Genomic DNA, 26,157 nt, shown 5'->3' with positions numbered 1-26,157 from the left:
CTTTCAGACTACGCTCGTCACAGCAAAGGCTCAGAGATGTTTGGGTGGGATAAAAATTTGTGTTGGTAATCGCTGTTCCACCTCATACATTTCAGTGACATTCCAACAACAACAACTCTGTCCTGTGTAAGTCATGGGTTTGGACTGTACTTACTCTCTGAAACGCCTGCTGTGGATCTTGGTGATGGCATTTGAAGCCATGGGGCTTCCGATACCAGAGCTAGCCGGGGAACCCTGTGACACTGGTGTGATGCTACACGGCGAGTTCTGACTGGCCGGAGAAAGGGATGCATCACTTGGCACACTCAGACCATTCTCTATGGCACGAACAGCAGAACAGAAAACAGTTAGTACAGCTGGGATATTTTCAATGCCAACTGAAGTGTGCGTGCCAGTTCACCTTCTTGAGAGGCGGGCTCACGTGCAAGATCATCAGAAAACTCAAGACATTCCTCGTCATGTTCCTCCTGTGCTGAAGACTCTTGTTCTGCACTCGTCTTTCCCTTCTTCCCCTCACGTTCCTTTAAAATGATCTTTACTCATGCAAGAAATAACATAAATAGAAGAGTGGTACAATGAGAGTGTAGCTCCATGTGTCAGTGATCTTCCACTGGTTTATCCCATTTCACTTCAGACAGAAAAAAACACCTGCCACCATAAACGAGGCTGGGTATCATTTCTTCTAACCATGACATCATAATAAGATAACTAAGCTGTGCTGTAGAGGTTCTATATTGTTGTTCAGAAACTCAGTTTGTTCAGAAACAAATAAGGTGATATATCTAAAGTATAATGCTGTTAAACAATTTTACACAATGTAATTGAAACTCTTTTAAAGTTAAATATTTGATCCAGACATTAACTTATTTATACAGGTAAAAAAAAAAAGGTAGTGCTTTTGAGAAAACAAAAACTCATGGCATCTTTTGGTTCAGTAAATTGTGGACATTTTTATTTGCAGTTTCAACATGTTCTCTTTAAATTACTGAGTAACTATAAAACATTTATTTGTAAAAACAAATAGTTGATGCCAAAAGAAGGAAATTTTGCAGGCAAATATTTATTATAATACTTAAAGACTCTTTTGGTTTTGTGTAGATTGTTTGAGATAAGTGATGGGTGGATTAAAAAAAATGCACTAATAAGGTCTAATTATTAGTCTGTGTGGACTGTGATGGTAATGACGACAACATTAATACCAAATCTAAACAGATTTTATTTCACAAAGAGCCGGTATGGCTGGTGTGTGCCAAGACTGAAAGGAATATACAACCCAAATGAGAAAAAGTTAAGACGTATGGAATATTACATATACTGTACTTCAACTTCTATTTCATTGCATACAGTATACAAACCTTTTGAAAAGCTTTGTCAAGCATTATAAGAATTATATTCACAAATGCCACTGAAAACTTTACTGTGCAAAAAAAAAAAAAAAAAAAAAAAAGTCCTATGTTAACCTGCTCAGACATCTCTAGGCTTGGAGGCATCTGGGTTGGACAATCACACAGTGCAAATGTGTCTTATGGACAGCTGAGTCAGCATTCCAGATCTTTTTTTTTGGAAGAAAGGAACACCCTGTACTCTAGACCAAGAACACAAAGAACAATCCAGGCCTATTATCACCAATACATCTAAAAGCCCATGCCTACTGAGATACTTCTTTGTTAGCAGCGTTAATGCAGAAAGATTTTAGACCATCATGCGGCCTTCAAGAAAACATTTTTCAGGATGTCCATTGATCTTTCAACAAGACCATGCAAAAGCACAATTTGGACTCATTACAAAGCCGCAGATATGGATACTGGATTGGCCTGCCTGCAGTCCTGACTCGTTCCCACTACTGAATATGTGAGCAATTTTGGAAAAATAAAAAAATAAATGCAATGATAACCCCATATTGTTGCACACTTCAACATGTGTTTGCAGGGTCAAAATAGTATCTGAAATTCTTGCTCACTTGGTGTACTCAATGCCAAAGTGTTGTGAGAAGGTATGACAGCATTACGAATTGATAAACGCTTTTGCGTCCCACGTTTTTGGAATGCGTTGCAGGCCTTAAGTGAAGGACTGGATATAAGTTGACCACGCAAAACATGAAATATTTCGGGTTCATACTGTCTGCAATGAAATAAAATTCGAATTAAATGCAAAAATTGCTGCATTCCCCGTAAATCCACTGTTCATACCTTCCTAACTTTTTCTAATTTGGGGTTGTAGTTTAAATAAATGGTAAATGGACTGCATTTCTATAGCACTTTTCCATCTGCATCAGATGCTCAAAGCACTTTACAAATAATGCCCCACATTCACCTCTATGTCAGGGTGCTGCCATACAAGGTGCTCACTACACACCGGGAGCAACAGGGGATTAAAGACCTTGCCCAAGGGCCCTTAGTGATTTTCTAGTCAGGCTGGGATTTGAACCGAGGATTTTCTGGTCTCAAGCCCAATGCCTTAACCACTAGACCATCACCTCCCCTAAGTTTAAGAGCTTAATTCCATCTTCTAACTAGAAAAATAATCAAAAAGTATATTAAAAAATAAATATATAATGTTTATATCACAACAACACAGGTATCACACTGGCACTGAAACAGAACAATCAAATGATACACAATTAGCCTCATCAACAAATGGTTAACCTTTTTAAGGGCTGTTGGCCGTTTGACTTTGGGAATCTCTCTCTCCTTTCCCTTCTTGATACGGGGTGCAGTGGAATCCAGGATGTTGTGTGGGAACGAATACGGCTGCTGATGACCCTTCAACACGGACGGCACCTCAGTCAAACGTGAACCACAGAATGGAGCAGTTGTACCAACTGAAGAGAAGGTAACAAATATGCATGTTATTAAGTTACCCCAAAGTCATGAGCAATGAAGGCTCAGTTAGACTTACAAAGGCAGCTGCAGAAATGAGTCCTATTAATTACAATTAGCACAGTCTGAACTTTAACTGCCTGACATTTTTATGGCTGCTGACGAAATTGTGTTTGCTGGTTCTGTTTATTTGTCAACAGGATTACTAAATAATTCATCAATCAGCAGAAAAAATGAAAAAAAGCTTCGGGCTTATGGAATAGATCTAGATGAAAATGCAGTTGCAAGATTTATTTATTGATCATTTTGACTTGTATCTTTTCGCTGCCCATTCCAATTTAACAGCCCCTTGGCGCATTTCATAATAAAAAACATCTTACCATGCCAACATCTGCAAATCAAATTCCTCCAATTCTTGATGAACTGATCCTGAATAAACTCCTCACCTCAGCTCAAAAATGGTGTTAAATCAATATAATCGCCTTGTGATGTGCTTGGAAACCGCTCTGATACACTGGAGCATATCCATTCATTAAGTTTCTGCTGACTCTTATTAAAACTTCTTTAAGGGAATGACAGTTTATTTCATGTTATGCTCAAAACACACCCACGGCTAATTAAGCATGAACTCAATCACCTTGTGCCCTATTTTGTGCTCAGATGACAGAGTGTGACATGGCACCCCTACACATCTGCTCAATTTGTGCACTGTAGACTGCCAGAGATCACCATGGCCACACATTAATAAATTCAAGCATGTTTCAGTGGATGCTGACATAGAAACTCAAATCTAATACATTTGGAGCACTTGCACTCAATCACAGCTCTAAATCTGCCATTTGAGTACTGTCACCTGACCTGGACTACTCTGAACTCTGCTTTCCTGAAAACTTGATGTACTGTCAAATCTGCCTTACAAAAACAAACAAAAAAAGGGCCGAGAGACCCTGAAAACCTTTTGAGAAAGAAGGCGTAATTTTGACCATATATGGGGAAAAGTGGCATTAATAATTAAAGGCCAATGAAAATGTCAAATTGAATCAATATGCAGAACCAAAGAAAAAATTACTGAGCAGTATTTCAGCTATGAATAGAAAAGTGTGCAAAATGTGCAGAGACGTATATGAGTACTAGAGTCTGCAGTCGCACTGAGACGTGTCCCGTTAAGGAGGTGAGGCTGCCATTTTAGAGCAGGGCAGCTCAGTAGGCAGCGCATACCGACGCTCAATGAGTCTCGTCAAGAAACAGGTGCAAAATGCTGGAAAGCTGCGCATGTTGGCAAAACCATAAACGGAGGAAAAATAGTTTCCTTCCATAATTAACTACATTCAACAAAAATATAAACGCAACACTTTTGGTTTAGCTCCCATTTTGTATGAGATGAACTCAAAGATCTAAAACTTTTTCCACATACACAATATCACCATTTCCCTCAAATATTGTTCACAAACCAGTCTAAATCTGTGATAGTGAGCACTTCTCCTTTGCTGAGATAATCCATCCCACCTCACAGGTGTGCCATATCAAGATGCTGATTAGACACCATGATTAGTGCACAGGTGTGCCTTAGACTGCCCACAATAAAAGGCCACTCTGAAAGGTGCAGTTTTGTTTTATTGGGGGGGGGGATACCAGTCAGTATCTGGTGTGACCACCATTTGCCTCATGCAGTGCAACACATCTCCTTCGCATAGAGTTGATCAGGTTGTCAATTGTGGCCTGTGGAATGTTGGTCCACTCCTCTTCAATGGCTGTGCGAAGTTGCTGGATATTGGCAGGAACTGATACACGCTGTCATATACGTCAGTCCAGAACATTCCAAACACGCTCAATGGGTGACATGTCCGGTGAGTATGCCGGCCATGCAAGAACTGGGACATTTTCAGCTTCCAAGAATTGTGTACAGATCCTTGCAACATAGGGTCGTGAATTATCCTGCTGCAAAATGAGGTGATGTTCTTGGATGTATGGCACAACAATGGGCCTCAGGATCTCGTCACGGTATCTCTGTGCATTCAAAATGCCATCAATAAAATGCACCTGTGTTCTTCGTCCATAACAGATGCCTTCCCATACCAGAACCCCACCGCCACCATGGGCCACTCGATCCACAACATTGACATCAGAAAACCGCTCACCCACACGACGCCACACACGCTGTCTGCCATCTGCCCTGGACAGTGTGAACCGGGATTCATCCGTTAAGAGAACACCTCTCCAATGTGCCAAACGCCAGCGAATGTGAGCATTTGCCCACTCAAGTCGGTTACGACGACGAACTGGAGTCAGGTCGAGACCCCGATGAGGACGACGAGCATGCAGATGAGCTTCCCTGAGACGGTTTCTGACAGTTTGTGCAGAAATTCTTTGGTTATGCAAACCGATTGATTCAGCAGCTGTCCGAGTGGCTGGTCTCAGACGATCTTGGAGGTGAACATGCTGGATGTGGAGGTCCTGGGCTGGTGTGGTTACACGTGGTCTGCGGTTGTGAGGCTGGTTGGATGTACTGCCAAATTCTCTGAAACGCCTTTGGAGACAGCTTTTGGTAGAGAAATGAACATTCAATACACGAGCAACAGCTCTGGTTGACATTCCTGCTGTCAGCATGCCAATTGCACGCTCTCTCAAATCTTGCGACATCTGTGGCATTGTGCTGTGTGATAAAACTGCACCTTTCAGAGTGACCTTTTATTGTGGACAGTCTAAGGCACACCTGTGCACTAATCATGGTGTCTAATCAGCATCTTGATATGGCACACCTGAGAGGTGGGATGGATTATCTCAGCAAAGGAGAAGTGCTCAATATCACAGATTTAGACTGGTTTGTGAACAATATTTGAGGGAAATGGTGATATTGTGTATGTGGAAAAAGTTTTAGATCTTTGAGTTCATCTCATACAAAATGGGAGCAAAACCAAAAGTGTTGCGTTTATATTTTTGTTGAGTGTAGTTTTGGTTATTGTTAGTTTTTCTGTGACTTTTGGCCAATAAATTGGTGTAAAGCGTCATGCCTGTGTATGAAATCTGAGGATTTAGAAACCACCTTGAATGAAATTTTATTCAAAGCTGAATTTATTCAGTACTACACAAAAAATGGATTTAATTAATGCGGACCATGTGGCATTAATTAATGCAGTCTGTGTGTCCAGTCTGGATTGTGTGATATTGTGCCTTCATGCCTGCAGAAATTGGAAGCTGGAACATATCAGATCTATTTAAACTTTCAACACTAAACTAAAATAACTTCGTAGCTGATGACGCATTTGCTTTCAGAACTATGGGCTGATAAAACTACTCACTCAGAATCAGAAATCGTTTACAGCTGCAGGTATCTCGGCTGCGTTGCATGGTGGAGAAATTTTTTGGAATCCTGTCAAAGTTAATCATTTATTATATATCTGTAGTAATGGATTGATGAGTCGTGCAGTGCTGAACACAACAGCTGCAGCAGCAGGATGTCTCAGCTCAGCTGCTGATTTATCACAGCTGGAACAGATCACATCCGTGTAACTTTCAATCCTAATATTTGGGAATGCGTGGGTGTGAGAATGAGTTTAATACTTTCCTTACATAATTTAATGTAAATTCATTTTACTGGCTCGATATCCAGGTCAAAATGTAATTTTAACACGGATTTTGCTAGCTTTTTTCTGTGTGTGTTCACTCACGTATCAGCATTAAAAAAATGCATTCACTTCGTCAATATTTTGCCCGGTTAGGTGGTGTCATGTCGCTGTCCATGAAGGGACATGCGCGTTTAGTAGGCAGCATTGGGAGTGCGGACTCTAGTACTCATATACTTCTCTGTGGCACAATGTCACTTTGTGGCCCTTTTGCAGGGCCCTTAGAATGATTCAACAACAATGAGGTTTTTATTTGTCATTACAGAACAGTTCTTCAGCAATAAGTTGAGAACCATGAAAATTACACTTTTTATGCCTTCCAAAGGAGCCGCAGGGATTCAATCAGGAAGTACATTTCTAAATTTACCCAAAGAATATTTGTACAAAAGATCAGAAAAACTCACTGAAATGTTAAAGAAAAATCAGCAGAAGGATATCTTTGTGCAGGTCGTCACTGACTCCAGGAATCAATATGCAGATTTACAGAAAATTATTGAGTAGTTTTTTTTGTTCAGCACTAAATTGAGACTTGTACATAATGTCACTTTTGGCCCTTTTGCAGGGCCCTGGTGGAGAAATGATAACATTACGAAGTGATAAATGCGTTTGCATTCCAAGTTTTTTGTAATGTGTTGCAGGCCTTAAATGAAAGAGGCATGTTTCTTGCCTGTAAGTAGCCTCCCAAAGACTCATTATGCAATATTAGAGGAAAAAAAATAAAAAAATACTGAACAGCTTTTCTGCCATGAATTGAACAGTGTGAAAAATTGTACTTTTTGCCCTTCTTGGGGCCCCACAGGGACTCAATCAGAAAGTCCAACTTATCAGGACCAGACAGTCCCCCAGGGATTGTTTGTACCAAATTTCAGAGAAATTCTATGAATAGTTTATCAGACAAATAATTTGAGGGTGCACCATGCATTGCACATTGCATGCGAGTTCTGAAGGCATTGGTTCTATGGACCTTGCTCCAAAGAACAAGAGGAAGAAATGAAAAAACTTTAGCTTTAGTCATGCACTTTTTGTATAAATGGACTGCAATTATATAGCGCTTTTCCATCTGCATCAGACGCTCAAAGCTCTTTGCAATAATGCCTCACATTCACCCTGATGTCAGGGTGCTGCCATACAAGGCGCTCACTACACACCGGGAGCAATAGGGGATTAAAGACCTTGCCCATGGGCCCTTAGTGATTTCCCAGTCAGGCGGGGATACTGTCACTTGTATATTGTAAGTAGGTCTGTTTGTGTACCTGTAAAAGACAGAGGTTTGGTGTTCGTGAGCTGCTTGGCCTTAAGGGCCTGTTGCTGTTTCTCCAGAGCAGCCAGCATGTCTCCCAGGTCCAGCTCAACATCAGTTTTACTCTTCTTCCCTGCTGCTTTGGTAAGTGCCTCCTGTAACTTCTTTTGTTCCATGCTGATTTCAGAATACTCCTGTGCAGTAGCCAAGGCAGCAGCCAGGGCCTTCTTCCTCTGGCTCTTGGCCCTCTTAGGAACAGAGGTCGTGATAGGGATAGGTGTCTGTACTATGCTGATGGGTGAGTTTTCTGGTAGGTTTTCCAACTGTTTGGAGGTCAGCACACATAAGAAATTAAGTTATCCATGCACTCTGTCAATCGAGAAAACCTACAGTGCCCTCTTCAGGAGGTGCCTTCCCTTACCAGGGTTTTGGGGAGTTTAGGTTGTGTCTGTGTCTGTACTGGGGTAGAATCTTGTTTACCATTACGTTGAGCAGCAGCTCCAGCTGCCAGATCTGGAAACTCATCTTCATCCTGGAAAATATGCAGAATCAACTTCAGTAAGTGCTGCAGACAAAATGGAATGAGTAACAGTGCTGCAACAGACTTAGCATAAATGCCTCTCACCTCAAAGTACAGAGGCTCTGGTGTGAGCTCAGTGCCAAACATCACCGCTGGCCTTTGTTCCGCTTGGTTTGACTTGAGATTCAGGTTGGGTTGAGCACGCCCTGGATAACCACTATGAAACTCCTGAATGCAGTGACAGGAGGAAAAGATTGTATAGAGAGCAGATTGCTGATTGTGTGTTTTGTGCCTATATTAGAAAAAATAGAATATAGCAAAGTGTTCAGTTTAACAAGGAAGCATCTTTGAGTAACCCTGCACTGTAATTTTTGTCAATATAAGATTTGCTCCTGAAATATCTTTTTGGCAGCAGGCCATTTCATATTTATCCCTGAATGTCAGAACAACTTTGATTGATTTACTGACAATTTTTTTAAACCACTGACAATACATGATGTCATGATATGTACTCCGTTTCCCCCCCACCACTGACAGTATATGGGAGAATGTGATGCAATGTCACTTCTGGAGATCTCCTACTCCAAAAGTATCCTGGCTGTCATCACAGCTAATCTGTGACCTCTGCACTCCATAGTGTTTACACAATATTTTGGCATTTTAGCAAACAAACATCAAAACAGATGATGGAGAAGGAATGCATTGTTTACAGATAGACAATGCATTCTGTAAACAATGCAATGCAAGTTGACAAACAAATGGAGGAAGCAGTAGTCAAGAGTGATTAAAGGAGGGACCCAGTCACGGACAAAAATTGGGAACTTTCATATAACTACTGTGATATTTAAACACGAGTAGTGCACATTAAATTTAGTATGTTCATTGTAATTTCTCATGGCTGTTACATGGCTGGACTCAGACTGTGATGTGTGTCCATTTGCCCAAATTCAAAACTGCCAATTTTTGTGTCATGGCTCTGTTGGAATTTTGCACGGATGAAGACTTTTCAGTTCTTATTAAAGGGACAAAGAAGTATTTTGCAGAGTGCGTTCAAACACCTTGATGTATGTAGAAACATGAGAGATAACTTCCTCCAGCATTAAAGGAATTGTTGACTGTGTTGTGCTTCAAATGCTAACAACAATAGTATGCCCTGCTCATTCTGTAGAGAGCCAGAATGTCGTGCATGACGTCAGTTTTGAGATCCCAGAATTCTAGATCACCCTAGTATGAGTAAAGACTGACTCAAAACATTCAGAATATACTAATTTTTATATTGTAGCGGGAATTTGCTGCCCCTACTTTTTCCACCCACGAGTTAAGAAGAACCACAACACGAAGACTACAAAAACAACAACAAGGACACTAGCAGAGACAATGAGGGACCTCTTCCTTCCCCACCAAAAAAATGATACTCAACAGATGAGATACTCATGATATCAGCAATTATAGAAATATACACAACTTTACATGAATTAATGGGTATATTAAGTAAAGGTGAGTTACATGTGTTTATGTCTATGAGGATATAAATCTATGTGCAGATATGAGATAATACAAGTCTTGAATGACATGAGCAGTTGCTTCAGTGCCACATAGCCCCAAAACAGCAGTAGTGGCCTCTATGGGCATATAGGGGCATCAAGCCATGGCAACATTACATGGCAGAGTGCCTCTGCCAGCGAAACAGAGCAGGCCAATGCCCCATCCAGGCCCGCCCAACAGGGATGGAGCCAGCAGCACCACTAAGCATCAATACCAAATGGGGGGGCAGCCACACAGCCCACCCCCAACCAAACCCAGGTGGCATCACAGCCTCCATGGTTACTTTGGTTTTAAACAGGAAGCAACCTCTGACAGCCCAAACTCAGTAGTGTGACCATCTACTATGGCTATTCTATCAATAGTGCTGCGGCTAAGAAAATATTTACAGCAAAATCGTGCAAATGGTGATACAAGCACCAAAGTTGGCACAAATACTCCTTAGACATTACTCTTTTGAACAAACTGACTGTCCACTTGAATTTTCAATAGGTGGCCAGGTAGGGGTCATTTGAAGATTTACACAGGGGTCATAATAAAAAAATGCTCAAATCATTTTGAAAATGACACCACATTATTTGTCTGATCATAAAGATTCCAAAAAGGTATAGTTTGGACCATCTATGACTGAATTCTATAGAGTTATGGGGTAAAAACCTTAAGAATGGTGACAAAGTTCAGTTTCAGTTTGTACAGGGGTCAAAAGTTAGAGTTGCTCCAATTTTGTTCAAAGGTGATGCAAATTATTGGTTGAGTTAATAGGGTTTCAAAAAGGAATAGTTGGCACCATGTGTCATGCTTAGTTATCACGTTACGGGGTAACATATGTCACATGTCATAGAATTCAATGGACGCCAACATTATTTGACCTTTACTTTAGATACCAAGCATTCAACACAATCAAAACTATTCTATTTATTAATCTAAGTAGCTCATTCAACAATCTGCACCATTTTTTACTAAAATTGGAGCAACTTTAACTTTTGACCCCTGTACAAACTGAAACTGACCTTTGTCACCATTCTTAAGGTTTTTACCCCATAACATTCAGTCGTAGATAGTCCAAACAATACCTTTTTGGAATCTTTGCGATCAGACAAATAATGTGGTGTAGTTTTCAAAATGATTTGAGCATTTTTAATTTTGACCCCTGTGGAATTCTTCAGTTGACCCCTACCTGGCCGCCTATTGAAAATTCAAGTGGCCTGTCAGTTTTTTCAAAAGAGTAATGTCTAAGGAGTATTTGTGCCAACTTTGGTGCTTGTATCATCATTTGCACGATTGTTTCAGTTGTCTGCTGCACTACAAGACAGAAGAAACAATACGAGACTGACAAAAGATACACTGGCATACATACAACTGACAACCAAATATAGCTTAGTGTGTGATAGAGATGCACTCTCTACAACAAACTGACATCTTACTGGTCCTCAAGACATCTCAGCCATCATCCAAGTAACCTCAGAGTTCTTAAAAAAAAAAATCTTGTCAATCCTTTGTTTTTATGTTGACCCAAGTAGCTTTTTCAGTTTTATAACTGAAGCTACGTGGATGAGCAATGAAAGATTTGGGTCCAGTTTCTATAGTGTAAACTTTTAGGTCAGCAGGGTTTTTATTTTTTTGGTTTGTGCCAACCAGACTTTGTGATTTTGGTGGTAAGTTTGCATATTTTCTGCAGTCCAAGTTATTTTAAATGTAATTAGTTTAACTAAATAATAGCAAATGACTCAAATTGTAAACTAATTACAATCATGCTTAAGAAGAGATATTTAAAAGTCATAATACAACAATGTCTAGTCCAGTGTGATAAACTGCACCTGTGAGAAGTTTCTCTGTTCTGGGTTCTTCCTGTGGTCACCTCTGTGGAACTGGCCGTTTCTGTCTCCCCAGGACTTCTGGGTAGCTTGTGAAGCGACACTCACCCAGGACCCTGCTAAAGATAAACTTTATGTTTATAATACATTATACTACAGCATGTAGGACAACACAATATGAAGATGCATGGGTGAGGAAACTAAAATTCTGATTTCCATAAAAAACGTACCAGTCATTACGCCAGTCTCAATTCCCTAAAAACAAAGTGTGGCAGAAATACAGAAAAAGACAAGTTCAGAAACACAGTGTACGTAATGATATAAGTGACAGTGTAGAGGAAAGCAAATTGTACTACTACAATGCACATTGTTGCATTGTACTTACAGGAGCACAGCCTCACACCGTATGTCCTGTTAGCGGAATAACAACACCGCCAGCTCACAACACCTTGCAATGATGACCGTGCTTTTGAATGACCACACTCACAATGGTTTGATTTGGGTATGAAAAAGTGTCCTTCATACTACACAACTCTGTTGTAGCAGTTACTGATATACAACTGTTTTCTATTACAGTGTGGTAAAGAGTTATTAACTGTAGTATTTGTTTGTATTAACTTATGATTCATATACTTGCATTAATTTAATGTATTTCATATCCTGATTCAGTTTTTAACTGCCTGCAGATGCACAGTATACTGCAGTACAGTTTGCCACTGGTAAGCCATTATGGCTTATGTGTTTTTATGGGAGTTATAAAAGCGCCACAGATATTACTATAAGAAATACAAACCTCGCTCTCTCTCTCTCTCTCACACACACACACACACACACACACACACCCTAATTCAATGAAGTTGGGACGTAGTGTAAAATGTAAATAAAAACAGAATACAATGATTTGCAAATCCTCTTCAAACTATATTCAATTGAATACACCATAAAGACAAGATATTTAATGTTCAAACTGAAAGTTTATTGTTTTTGTGCACATTATTTGCTCATTTTGAAATGGATGGCTGCAACACATTTCAAAAAAGCTGGGACAGTGGAATGTTTACCACTGTGTTACATCACCTTTCCTTCTAACAACACGTTTGGGAACTGAGGACGCTGAAGCTGAAGCTTCGTAGGTGGAATTCTTTCCCATTCTTGCTTGATGTATGACTTCAGTTGTTTAACAGTCCAGGGTCTCCGTTGACATATTTTGCGCTTCATAATGCGCCACACATTTTCAATGGGCGACATATCTGTACTGCAGGCAGGCCAGTCTGGTACCTGCACTCTTTTACTATGAAGCCACGCTGTTGTAACACGTGCAGAATGTGGGTTGGCATTGTCTTGCTGAAATAAGCAGGGACATCCCTGAAAAAGACGTTGCTTGGATGGCAGCATGTGTTGCTCTAAAACCTGGATGTACCTTTCAGAATTGATGGTGCCATCACAGATGTGTAAGTTGCCCATGCCACGGGCACTAACACACCCCCATACCATCACAGATGCTGGCTTTTGAAATTAGCACTGGTAACAATCTGGATGGTCTTCTTCCTCTTTTGTCCGGAGGACACAACGTCCATGATTTCCAAAAACAATTTGAAATGTGGACTCATCAGACCACAGCACACTTTTCCCCTTTCTGTCTGTCCTTTTCAAATGAGCTCGGGCCCAGAGAAGGCGGCACCGTTTCTGGATGTTGTTGATGTATGGCTTTCGCTTTGCATGGTAGAGTTAGAGTTTTAACTTGCACTTGTAGATGTAGTGACAAACTGTGTTAACTGACAATGGTTTTCTGAAGTGTTCCTGAGCCCACGCGGCAAGATCCTTTACACAATGATGTCTGTTTTTGATGCAGTGCCGACTGAGGGATCGAAGGTCACGGGCATTCAATGCTGATGCTCATTTTTGATCAGGATGTGTCATTCAAAGCACATATTAAACAAATATGTAGGACTGCTTTTTTGCATTTACGCAATATCTCTAAAATTAGAAAGGTCTTGTCTCAGAGTGATGCTGAAAAACTAATTCATGCATTTATTTCCTCTAGGCTGGACTATTGTAATTCATTATTATCAGGTTGTCCTAAAAGTTCCCTGAAAAGCCTTCAGTTAATTCAAAATGCTGCAGCTAGAGTACTAACGGGGACTAGAAGGAGAGAGCATATCTCACCCATATTGGCCTCTCTTCATTGGCTTCCTGTTAATTGTAGAATAGAATTTAAAATTCTTCTTCTTACTTATAAGGTTTTGAATAATCAGGTCCCATCTTATCTTAGGGACCTCATAGTACCATATCACCCCAATAGAGCGCTTCACTCTCAGACTGCAGGCTTACTTGTAGTTCCTAGGGTTTGTAAGAGTAGAATGGGAGGCAGAGCCTTCAGCTTTCAGGCTCCTCTCCTGTGGAACCAGCTCCCAATTCAGATCAGGGAGACAGACACCCTCTCTACTTTTAAGATTAGGCTTAAAACTTTCCTTTTTGCTAAAGCTTATAGTTAGGGCTGGATCAGGTGACCCTGAACCATCCCTTAGTTATGCTGCTATAGACTTAGACTGCTGGGGGGTTCCCATGATGCACTGAGTGTTTCTTTCTCTTTTTGCTCTGTATGCACCACTCTGCATTTAATCATTAGTGATTGATCTCTGTTCCCCTCCACAGCATGTCTTTTTCCTGGTTCTCTCCCTCAGCCCCAACCAGTCCCAGCAGAAGACTGCCCCTCCCTGAGCCTGGTTCTGCTGGAGGTTTCTTCCTGTTAAAAGGGAGTTTTTCCTTCCCACTGTCGCCAAGTGCTTGCTCACAGGGGGTCGTTTTGACCGTTGGGGTTTTTCCGTAATTATTGTATGGCCTTGCCTTACAATATAAGGCGCCTTGGGGCAACTGTTTGTTGTGATTTGGCGCTATATAAATAAAATTGATTGATTGATTGATTGATTTTCGGACTTGCCGCTTATGTTTAGAAAGTTCTCCAGATTCTCTGAATCTTCTGATTATATTATGGACTGTAGATGATGCAATCCCTAAATTCCTTGCAATTGAACATTGAGAAACATTGTTCTTAAACTGCTGGACTATTTTTTCATGCAGTTGTTCACAAAGTGGTGATCCTCACCTCATTTTTGCTTGTGAACGGCTGAGCCTTTTGGGGATGCTCCTTTTATACCCAATCATGACACTCACCTGTTTCCAATTAGGTGTTCTTTGAGCATTCATCAACTTTCCCAGTCTTTTGTCCAGAGGACCTTCATGCGCGGTCCCACGGAAAAGGCACAGTATGAGGACCGAAAGAAAAACAAACACTACTGTGTGAATTAAACAGCGGACGATTCTTTTGTCTTGCCCACAACAGACAAGAGTTCCGGTTGTCATGACTCACTTGACAGAAGGTTGATGAATAAATTGTGGACGTGTTGCTTCTTAATCACAACCGGAGGGTCGACAAGTAGCAATTTACGCGTGCCAGAAATTCGGAACATTTCAAAATTTTGTTTGCGCACTGGCATGCAGCCTCACACGTTTTTCGATGAGTTTACTCAATGGCACGTGTTTTTGCGTGACAGTGTGAGGATCAAATCTGCGCAAGTGTCAAAATGGCTTACAGATTGTTTACGAAGTTCAACCACAGATTCACAACAATGAATGTTTGTTTTTATCAGTGTGTATACTGTGGCAACTTCAGGAAGCTTTCTCCGACAGTTTGACTGCACAGGCATGGGATTTGTACATTGTTTTCATGTAATGTTTTATGATGTTGGCAGTATATATCCCTAGTTTTTGTTCATTCTGATACTATGACTGCAGACTGTATATATGTGAATGACTGACAATGTCAGTAATCAACTGTCCGCGAGCGTGCACATAAAGTGGTACTGACAGGGTCTTGCGGTGTGTATGGGGCATGAGAATCCACGAGAAACCCATAAACTCAGGGTAGCTGACTATTCTTGTTGCAAACGTCACCATAGCAAGATAATGGAATTGTTATGTACAAGATTACAAAATGCCAAAAATTAAGTTAAACAACACTTATTTGCAATATGAATTTCATACTGAAATTTATGTCTGTACTTAAACACATATACAAAAAAAAAAAATTACTAATTCCATTAAAAACTGTTAAAAAACAAAAACAACAACTTGTGGTTATTTGAAATAAACATACCATAAATAATTGCATGCCACAGGAAGTCAGCTACATAGTAATGAAGTCGCAACAGGCACAGGGTTATTGCAGAGTTTTAGAAATGTTGAAGAAAAAAAAAAGGGGTGCTTTAGAGATATCTTGTTGACAGAAAATATAAACAGACTTCCTTGGTGGAGACAAATAGATCTGCAAAAAGGCACCACTGACCACAGTGCTCTTTATGGGTCCAACATGTCTTCCAACTTTGCAACTCCAAAAAATTCAAGCGATGTGACAGTCAGTCCATAGAAATATTGACATGAATGAACCTGCAGAATCACAGCTAAAAGTATGTGTATCACTTAGCACTTGTCACTTTAATACAGTACCTTTGCACCTCAACATCCATCATGAAACTCCTTTGGTTCCTCTACCTGTCGGCTACTTATTATCTATCAATTATTGTTACTTTGAATTGTAAATATTTGTATGTGTATTCTGTTTTAATTGTTTTTCTGTCATGATTAATTTATTTTGGTATGCTGTGTGGTCTTAGTCTGTTTCTATGTTACTGGGACAACAGATGGAAATTAGCATCTTGCTATAATCCGGCATATTTACATGTAGCAATGTTCATTAATATACACTGTCCCATTTCAAATAAACGCACATACATACATATATTTACAAAACCAGAAATGTGCTTAAACATACATTCTTTTCATGAGAGTTATAAAGCCATTTGTACTCGGGGTTTTCTTTTATTTTAGGGGTATCTGTTTGGGAATTACGAGCAAAAAAAAAGAAAGGAGAAAAGCCACTATATGGGGAAAAGTAACTCGGGATCAACTCTCACATGAGTGCTTGTTGTGAATATTAACAACACCTACAATCAAGAAATAAATTAATACCGAGTTAAACTGCAGTTTGGGAATGACAAATTGTACATATGCACATGGATCTTTGTGCATGGAAAGAAATTATAATTTAATGACAAGAAATGCAAGTTCTGAAAATCTGTCACTTTATTTCATGTTATTACACCTGGTCAGAGCTCTGCAAGGCTGAGCCAAACTGGATAAAGTTCATGGTTTAGTCTACAACATTTCCCCAGCCCATGCAATCTTTTCTGCTGGGGACTAACAGAGACTCCAGCATGCCCACTGTGCCAGAGAAGAAAGAGGGCCAATGGAGCACATCTTGAGCTGCTGCCTGAAAGCCCTTGGAGAGGACTACCATTGCTGGCACCACAACCAAGTCATTAGCAGAGGTCATCGGCACAGGGTTTTTTCACATCGAGTAGCAGCAACCAAGGTAAGGCATAGTCTTTATCAATGCCGGAAAGATGCCACAGCAGTGCCCAAACACAGCTGGGTGTCTCCTGGCAACAATATGGGACTGGCAGCTGAAGGCTGACCTTGAGAGGCATCTCAAATTCCCAGACACCTCTGCAGTGACCACACTCAGGCCAGACACAGTCCTGGTGCCAGAAACAACAAGACAAGTGGGCTACTGGAGTGGACCGTCCCTTGGGAAGAACCTATGGTGGAGGCCTTTGAAAGGAAGAAAAATAAGTAAGGGGAGCTGGCAGATGAATGGTGAAGCAGGTGATGAGGGACCAGATACAACCCCATCAAGGTTGGGTGTAGAAACTTTGCAAGCCAGTTAAGTACCTAGGAGCTGGACGACTCTACAGCACGAGCCATCAAAGATATCGCAAACAATGGAGAGAAGACATCAAGGTGGCGGTGGATCAAGTGACGTAATCCGTGGATAATGGCATCAGCTACTTTGATATCAGCTAGAGATTGAACATCCCAGGCTGGATCTGAGTGTGACTGATGTTAAAAGACCTGAAACAGACTTGTGGTGGGATGGTAGCGCAGCACGGACTCACAAGTCAGGAGCGCCAATTTGCCAACTTAATAAACTCCACTCAAAGTCAAGATACATGTGACGACAAACCTTGAAACTAATAATATCAATCAATCAATCAATCAATTTTTTTATATAGCGCCAAATCACAACAAACAGTTGCCCCAAGGCGCTTTATATTGTAAGGCAAGGCCATACAATAATTATGTAAAACCCCAACGGTCAAAACGACCCCCTGTGAGCAAGCACTTGGCTACAGTGGGAAGGAAAAACTCCCTTTTAACAGGAAGAAACCTCCAGCAGAACCAGGCTCAGGGAGGGGCAGTCTTCTGCTGGGACTGGTTGGGGCTGAGGGAGAGAACCAGGAAAAAGACATGCTGTGGAGGGGAGCAGAGATCGATCACTAATGATTAAATGCAGAGTGGTGCATACAGAGCAAAAAGAGAAAGAAACAGTGCATCATGGGAACCCCCCAGCAGTCTACGTCTATAGCAGCATAACTAAGGGATGGTTCAGGGTCACCTGATCCAGCCCTAACTATAAGCTTTAGCAAAAAGGAAAGTTTTAAGCCTAATCTTAAAAGTAGAGAGGGTGTCTGTCTCCCTGATCTGAATTGGGAGCTGGTTCCACAGGAGAGGAGCCTGAAAGCTGAAGGCTCTGCCTCCCATTCTACTCTTACAAACCCTAGGAACTACAAGTAAGCCTGCAGTCTGAGAGCGAAGCGCTCTATTGGGGTGATATGGTACTACGAGGTCCCTAAGATAAGATGGGACCTGATTATTCTAAACCTTATAAGTAAGAAGAAGAATTTTAAATTCTATTCTAGAATTAACAGGAAGCCAATGAAGAGAGGCCAATATGGGTGAGATATGCTCTCTCCTTCTAGTCCCTGTCAGTACTCTAGCTGCAGCATTTTGAATTAACTGAAGGCTTTTTAGGGAACTTTTAGGACAACCTGATAATAATGAATTACAATAGTCCAGCCTAGAGGAAATAAATGCATGAATTAGTTTTTCAGCATCACTCTGAGACAAGACCTTTCTGATTTTAGAGATATTGCGTAAATGCAAAAAAGCAGTCCTACATATTTGTTTAATATGCGCTTTGAATGACATATCCTGATCAAAAATGACTCCAAGATTTCTCACAGTATTACTAGAGGTCAGGGTAATGCCATCCAGAGTAAGGATCTGGTTAGACACCATGTTTCTAAGATTTGTGGGGCCAAGTACAATAACTTCAGTTTTATCTGAGTTTAAAAGCAGGAAATTAGAGGTCATCCATGTCTTTATGTCTGTAAGACAATCCTGCAGTTTAGCTAATTGGTGTGTGTCCTCTGGCTTCATGGATAGATAAAGCTGGGTATCATCTGCGTAACAATGAAAATTTAAGCAATACCGTCTAATAATACTGCCTAAGGGAAGCATATATAAAGTGAATAAAATTGGTCCTAGCACAGAACCTTGTGGAACTCCATAATTAACTTTAGTCTGTGAAGAAGATTCCCCATTTACATGAACAAATTGTAATCTATTAGACAAATATGATTCAAACCACCGCAGCGCAGTGCCTTTAATACCTATGGCATGCTCTAATCTCTGTAATAAAATTTTATGGTCAACAGTATCAAAAGCAGCACTGAGGTCTAACAGAACAAGCACAGAGATGAGTCCACTGTCCGAGGCCATAAGAAGATCATTTGTAACCTTCACTAATGCTGTTTCTGTACTATGATGAATTCTAAAACCTGACTGAAACTCTTCAAATAGACCATTCCTCTGCAGATGATCAGTTAGCTGTTTTACAACTACCCTTTCAAGAATTTTTGAGAGAAAAGGAAGGTTGGAGATTGGCCTATAATTAGCTAAGATAGCTGGGTCAAGTGATGGCTTTTTAAGTAATGGTTTAATTACTGCCACCTTAAAAGCCTGTGGTACATAGCCAACTAACAAAGATAGATTGATCATATTTAAGATCGAAGCATTAAATAATGGTAGGGCTTCCTTGAGCAGTCTGGTAGGAATGGGGTCTAATAAACATGTTGATGGTTTGGATGAAGTAACTAATGAAAATAACTCAGACAGAACAATCGGAGAGAAAGACTCTAACCAAATACCGGCATCACTGAAAGCAGCCAAAGATAACGATACGTCTTTGGGATGGTTATGAGTAATTTTTTCTCTAATAGTTAAAATTTTGTTAGCAAAGAAAGTCATGAAGTCATTACTAGTTAAAGTTAATGGAATACTCAGCTCAATAGAGCTCTGACTCTTTGTCAGCCTGGCTACAGTGCTGAAAAGAAACCTGGGGTTGTTCTTATTTTCTTCAATTAGTGATGAGTAGAAAGATGTCCTAGCTTTACGGAGGGCTTTTTTATAGAGCAACAGACTCTTTTTCCAAGCTAAGTGAAGATCTTCTAAATTAGTGAGACGCCATTTCCTCTCCAACTTACGGGTTATCTGCTTTAAGCTACGAGTTTGTGAGTTATACCACGGAGTCAGACACTTCTGATTTAAAGCTCTCTTTTTCAGAGGAGCTACAGCATCCAAAGTTGTCTTCAATGAGGATGTAAAACTATTGACGAGATACTCTATCTCCCTTACAGAGTTTAGGTAGCTACTCTGCACTGTGTTGTTATATGGCATTAGAGAACATAAAGAAGGAATCATATCCTTAAACCTAGTTACAGCGCTTTCTGAAAGACTTCTAGTGTAATGAAACTTATTCCCTACTGCTGGGTAGTCCATCAGAGTAAATGTAAATGTTATTAAGAAATGATCAGACAGAAGGGAGTTTTCAGGGAATACTGTTAAGTCTTCTATTTCCATACCATAAGTCAGAACAAGATCTAAGATATGATTAAAGTGGTGGGTGGACTCATTTACTTTTTGAGCAAAGCCAATAGAGTCTAATAATAGATTAAATGCAGTGTTGAGGCTGTCATTCTCAGCATCTGTGTGGATGTTAAAATCGCCCACTATAATTATCTTATCTGAGCTAAGCACTAAGTCAGACAAAAGGTCTGAAAATTCACAGAGAAACTCACAGTAACGACCAGGTGGACGATAGATAATAACAAATAAAACTGGTTTTTGGGACTTCCAATTTGGATGGACAAGACTAAGAGACAAGCTTTCAAATGAATTAAAGCTCTGTCTGGGTTTTTGATTAATTAATAAGCTGGAATGGAAGATTGCTGCTAATCCTCCACTCCGGCCCGTGCTACGAGCATTCTGACAGTTAGTGTGACTCGGGGGTGTTGACTCATTTAAACTAACATATTCATCCTGCTGTAACCAGGTTTCTGTTAGGCAGAATAAATCAATATGTTGATAAATTATTATATCATATACCAACAGGGACTTAGAAGAGAGAGACCTAATGTTTAATAGACCACATTTAACTGTTTTAGTCTGTGGTGCAGTTGAAGGTGCTATATTATTTTTTCTTTTTGAATTTTTATGCTTAAATAGATTTTTGCTGGTTATTGGTAGTCTGGGAGCAGGCACCGTCTCTACGGGGATGGGGTAATGAGGGGATGGCAGGGGGAGAGAAGCTGCAGAGAGGTGTGTAAGACTACAACTCAATATGAGCAGTGGTTCAACAAAAATGAAGAATAAAAAGAACCTGAACATTCCAGGTAAAGAAACTCACTCTACTAACGACAGCAAGCTAACACCTGAAGCTAACATGGCGTCGTTTCAAAGCAGCCTGGATAGCATTAGCAATCAAATCCAAACTCTGCAGAACAAACTGAAAAGGGACTTTAAAACATTCAAGGAAGACGTTACAACTCAAATGAGAAGTGAGCTGAGAGAATTCAAAGAAAACATTGAAAAGAAAGTTTGCAAAAATGACCACAGACTCTCGGGAACAAAACGAGAAGACAAGTGCCGCTCTGACCCACATAGAGGAGTGATGAGTCATGAAGCAAACTGTGCACTGCTTGAAATAACACAAGAGCAGAAAATGATTATAGATAAACTGGATGATGTGGACTCGAGGGCCAGACGGAATAACCTACGGATTTAAGAAATACAAGAGGCGGCAGAGTCAAAGAGCGACTTGGTCACACAGTTTACGGACAAATGGCTCAGGGAAGAATTTTCTATTCACCTTATACAGGAAGTCAGGGTGGGCGGGTCCATTTTGTCAAAAAACGTCCGGTTTGCCACTGTGTCTGTTGATTAGGTACATGGGAACACAGTACGTTAGAATTGTCTGAACATGAGCAGCATTAATTGTTCAGTTCGTGAGTGCCACAACAACTGGAAGAAGAGGAAACTATCGCTTTCAGAATGATGTTTTGAACATGGAAAACAGAGATCTGAGTGCTGTGGACAAGCATTTAACTTGTTCCCTGCTCCATCAAAAAATGAGGATCTCCGCTGGCTAAAGGCGCTGAATTTGAAAAATCCACCCAAACGTCCCTATGTCTGTTCTTTTTATTTTGTGGAGAACAAACCCATACCACTGCATCCTTACCCAGAGAAATTGTTGGACCACAACACTTCGTTGAAGAAGCCACAGCGGATGCTAGTGAGATAAATGGGTAAGCTGTGTTTGTAGCGTTAGCTGCTATCTAATTTACTCATTTTGTGGCATTTGATACAACCAAGCACTGCATGAAATAACACCATATGTATATTAATGTTACATAATCTTGGCATTACGGTGGTACTACTTATCGGGTAGTATTTTAACTTGATTCAAGGAGATATTGATAGGCTTCTGAGCTTTTATAGTTCCTCATACCCAAACCGTCCACACAAAGTAGTTAACAATATCGGCATACATAATCGAGGGCAATTTTTTCCATGTCGTCTTCCCACTCTGTTATGGCCCGTCGGTGAGCCAGTGCACTGTGCACAATTTCTACAATCACAGCCACAGAAGTCTATAACTTCTTCTGGGTTGTCTGGGTGGCTTTCCTCACTTTTTTCCTTTTTGCACAGTCAGTCACTCAGTTTTTGAGAACTATCTACTCTACACAGATTTAAACTATACAGATTTTTCCAAGTTTCAGAGTCATACGGACGTACAAATAAAGTCTTACGGATATTCAGGGTTTGGTCTGCAGCGGGTCTGTAATCAACTGTTTCTGCAGCGCGACACCACTTTAATGCATGAACCAATGAAACAATGCTTCGATCCACTGGCTCATGGCTCTTTCATTTGCTGCTCTTCAGAAACAACAAGTCCGCTTCTTAACTCCTCTCAAAACCATTAAAATATCATGAGTCATTTTGTGTGGATTAAAGTCACTAACTGGGACTCATCTTGTTGCAGTCAAGAAACGAGAATTGTCCTCCGTTCCGTTGGCACAGCTCCAAACGCTGCGCGGCTCTCTGTTGAGACCGACTCCGCTCAGAATTAATAACTTTAAAATGAATTGATGCTTTAAATAAAATGACACCTCTTTAAAACGTTGTATTACAGACAAGAAACTACAGTCGACTAAAACGTTTTTTTCCTCCCAAAATGAGACGTGCTGTAGTCTTTATAAATTACATCCTGATGTGCAACGCAGCTGCAAGAGCTCAGCTCAGACGTATGGAAACACATTCATGCCAATAATGTTTGAAAGGAAATGCTTTTGACAATAACTACAGATTTTGTTTATCCTATTTATGTCCAGACATCAAGGATCCACCATGTAGAGTTTATTATGTTCAAAGTTTAAGGATCCAGTGACCAATTTCATATTTATTTACTTTAAGACTCAATAAAATGTTGTTCAACTTCAATTTAATCGGCTTATAAAGCGCCAAATCACAACAAAAGCCATCTCAAGGTGCCTCACATAGAACGGTTCAACACAAAAAATTAAAATAAATAAATAAATAAAAATGTAAAAATTCAAATACATAATTAAAAACAGAAGTAAAAGAATAAAACAGATAAAAAAATAAAAAACCTATTTGTAAGAAAGAGAATAAAAATAGGCTTTAAGTCTTGACTTAAAAATGTCCATGGACTCCGACTGCCTCACGGTCGCAGGAAGACCGTTCCACAGAGCGGGTGCATGACAAGAAAAAGCTCTTTGACCCACTGACACAGAAAACCCGTAAAGCCTACTTTTAAAACACAAAACAATTCACAAGAGGTATCGATAAGGGAATCAATAAGGAATCGGATCAATAATGGTATTGATATCAATAAAGTGTTATCGATATCCATCCCTAATAAACACAGCGGCGAAGTCGAGGATCATCAACATGCCAGTCTGCAACATTGGCACTGGTGAGGCGATTTTCGATACACTTGATGAAGTTCTGAGGTATGTTTTATTTTGTTCATTATATTCGATTTATTTTTCATGATTTTATTAATGTACTTCCATTAGTGACACACAGTTCTTGTTTCTGCAAAAATAACTAAATTTGGCACATTCAGTTTGATAAAATTCAGCTTGACGCATGAATACTAGATCTCTATTGTTTGAAATTCAACTGTGGAGGAAATACTAATGATCCTGACTTTAATGTCATTGTGGCAACTCATAATATGTGGACAAAAACCCAGTTATGTGATACCGCTATGCGGTTGTGTGTACTGTAATAAAACTGATTTTGGTGCATTTTGGAGGTTATAAGGATTTTGTGTTGATTTTATGGATTTTCTCACTTGGTCATACAGGTGGACCCCCAAAGGGGTTGACATGTATGGACATTTGCTTTGAGTTTAAGGAATATAATTTTAGATTTTTTTTATATTGAGAAGCCTGATTTACTTTTTGTATTTGAAATGGCATAAACAAATTAAATATATATTTTGTATTTACCTTCTGTAGCTTGCGTGTTATTTTTCCTCATTTATTTATTATTTATCTTGTTGAATGTGGAATGTTTTTGTACTTGATTTTTCCTGCTGCTTGCAGTGGTACCCCTGGCCTTCACGGCGGTGGAATCTGCGGGTGACAGAATGCTTGTCGTGTCGGAAAGACCTTTCAGCCTGCGACCCTAACCTCAGGGTCAAGGTAATCCATTTTCAAACCTGACCAACATTTGAACCTGATGCACATTTCCTGTAGGTCTGGTGACACTAGACCACTCCATTCCAGAGTAACTGAGCTAACAAGAGAAATCTGAAAATCTGGCAGGTGACCTTGTAAGCAGACATCTTAAAAGAGTGTAAAATATTCTACAAAGTACAATCGCTACAATTTCATTGTTTGTCCTGTTTTACTGCAGACAAGGTTTTCCAATCAAGTAGACATTGCCCCATCCTAATGTTACATATTCTCACCACACACACACCATTGATTTATAAATTCCAATTCACATGGACACATTTTTTTTGTGCTTACATATCATTTATGAGGCCCCTAGTTAAATATAAACCATGTGTGCTTCCTCCAATATGAATGAATTTTTAATGATTAAATAAACTGAGGTTTAAAATGATCTGTTTATTTGTTGAGTACTATGAATATTGACTGAGTATGTGTGATGGCCGCTTAACTGTGTGAATTATTTGTTTCCATGTCTTGTAAATAAGATCTTGAGATACTGGAATTTCCACAGCACCAGAATTACCTCCAGTGCAGCTCCAAAACAACATGGAACACAATTCTGTTCTGAATCACCATGTGTTCAAATTATGGGCTAAATACAATTCTGCATCAGGCCTGGGAAGTCTTAAACTGATGGTAAATATTCCACATACCACAGTTGCTGCCGTGGGTTCTGCTGAACGTGGCGTTAGTCCTGCTGCCTGGTTGTGTTTGGGGCTACAGTAGCCACTATCACTGTCTATATCTGCCTCACTGGCACCCTGCTCATTGTAGTTTTCTGCTGGATGAGACGCCCTTCTTCTCTTTGTTCGATTCTTCCACAGCAGGGGGCTAAGCCGGTCATTAGAACACCGCACTGACACGTCACTGGAGAAATCTAAACAGAAGGAAGGACAACTAGTTCACAGGCGGAGCCAACAAATTGAACTTGCAGTATTACCACGTGAAGGTGTAGTCACACTGACACACGAGCAAACTGATTAGAAAGTACTCAAATAATCTGTCCGGAGGCAAAAATTACCTAATCCCTTGGTCTCTGGTAGACTTGGGGCTCTGATGGAATGAGTGAACAACTACAGAATGTGGGTGCGCAGCACTTACGAAAGTGAACAGAAGATGAACCCGCGGAAAAAAACTGACATCTACCGGACGTCCCCTGGCAAGTACTACTAAGTAAAGCATAAAATGGTAAGCATCCACCAGGGAAGCTCTCAGTCTGATGCCTGTTCAGTTTTGAGCATGCGGAAAAATTTCCAGAGAACTCACCAGACATCAGCTGACAATGAACACATTTTAAGGAAACAGAAAAGGATTTGTCTGAGACAAAAACTGACAAACTGATATTTAAAGTTCACTTTTGTTGCTCATACATTTCTTCAATGCTTCTCAGTGTGGCAGCCACTTTAAACAGAACTGCTATCCAACAAAGCATTCGACTTAATAAAAAAAAAAAAAAACTGCAGAGCAACAATGACAGCATGACAACGCACATTTACATAAGCATCTTAGCTATTTTTGTTAGATGTCATTTGCGATGGCTCAGCTGCACACATGGTAACCTCTCCAACTGGAAAGTCTGGATTCTTGTTCTT

The 26,157-nt window shown here is 40.2% G+C and overlaps 1 protein-coding gene across 3 annotated transcripts in view; it reads right to left on the bottom strand.

Annotated features, from left to right (window-relative positions):
• The window catches only part of secisbp2l (SECIS binding protein 2-like), a 66,171-nt gene that overhangs the window by 9,125 nt on the left and 30,889 nt on the right, over window positions 1–26,157 (bottom strand). For 2 of the 3 annotated variants that reach the window (XM_034193684.1, XM_034193676.1), the window contains exons 5-13: window positions 25,219–25,442; window positions 11,789–11,813; window positions 11,562–11,677; window positions 8,308–8,430; window positions 8,104–8,214; window positions 7,696–8,005; window positions 2,646–2,821; window positions 401–533; window positions 155–317 (exon numbers count right to left, since the gene is read on the bottom strand). In XM_034193684.1, coding sequence (XP_034049575.1) covers window positions 155–317; window positions 401–533; window positions 2,646–2,821; window positions 7,696–8,005; window positions 8,104–8,214; window positions 8,308–8,430; window positions 11,562–11,677; window positions 11,789–11,813; window positions 25,219–25,442 — 1,381 coding nt within the window. The remainder of the gene's footprint in view (window positions 1–154; window positions 318–400; window positions 534–2,645; window positions 2,822–7,695; window positions 8,006–8,103; window positions 8,215–8,307; window positions 8,431–11,561; window positions 11,678–11,788; window positions 11,814–25,218; window positions 25,443–26,157) is intronic. The other variant, XM_034193692.1, reaches the window with a different exon arrangement.

Source organism: Thalassophryne amazonica, chromosome 2 (genome assembly GCF_902500255.1).
Source record: "Thalassophryne amazonica chromosome 2, fThaAma1.1, whole genome shotgun sequence".
Taxonomy (NCBI): domain Eukaryota; kingdom Metazoa; phylum Chordata; class Actinopteri; order Batrachoidiformes; family Batrachoididae; genus Thalassophryne; species Thalassophryne amazonica.
The sequence above is the reverse complement of the archived record's forward strand: the minus strand, read 5'-3'. Positions and strand labels throughout refer to the sequence as shown.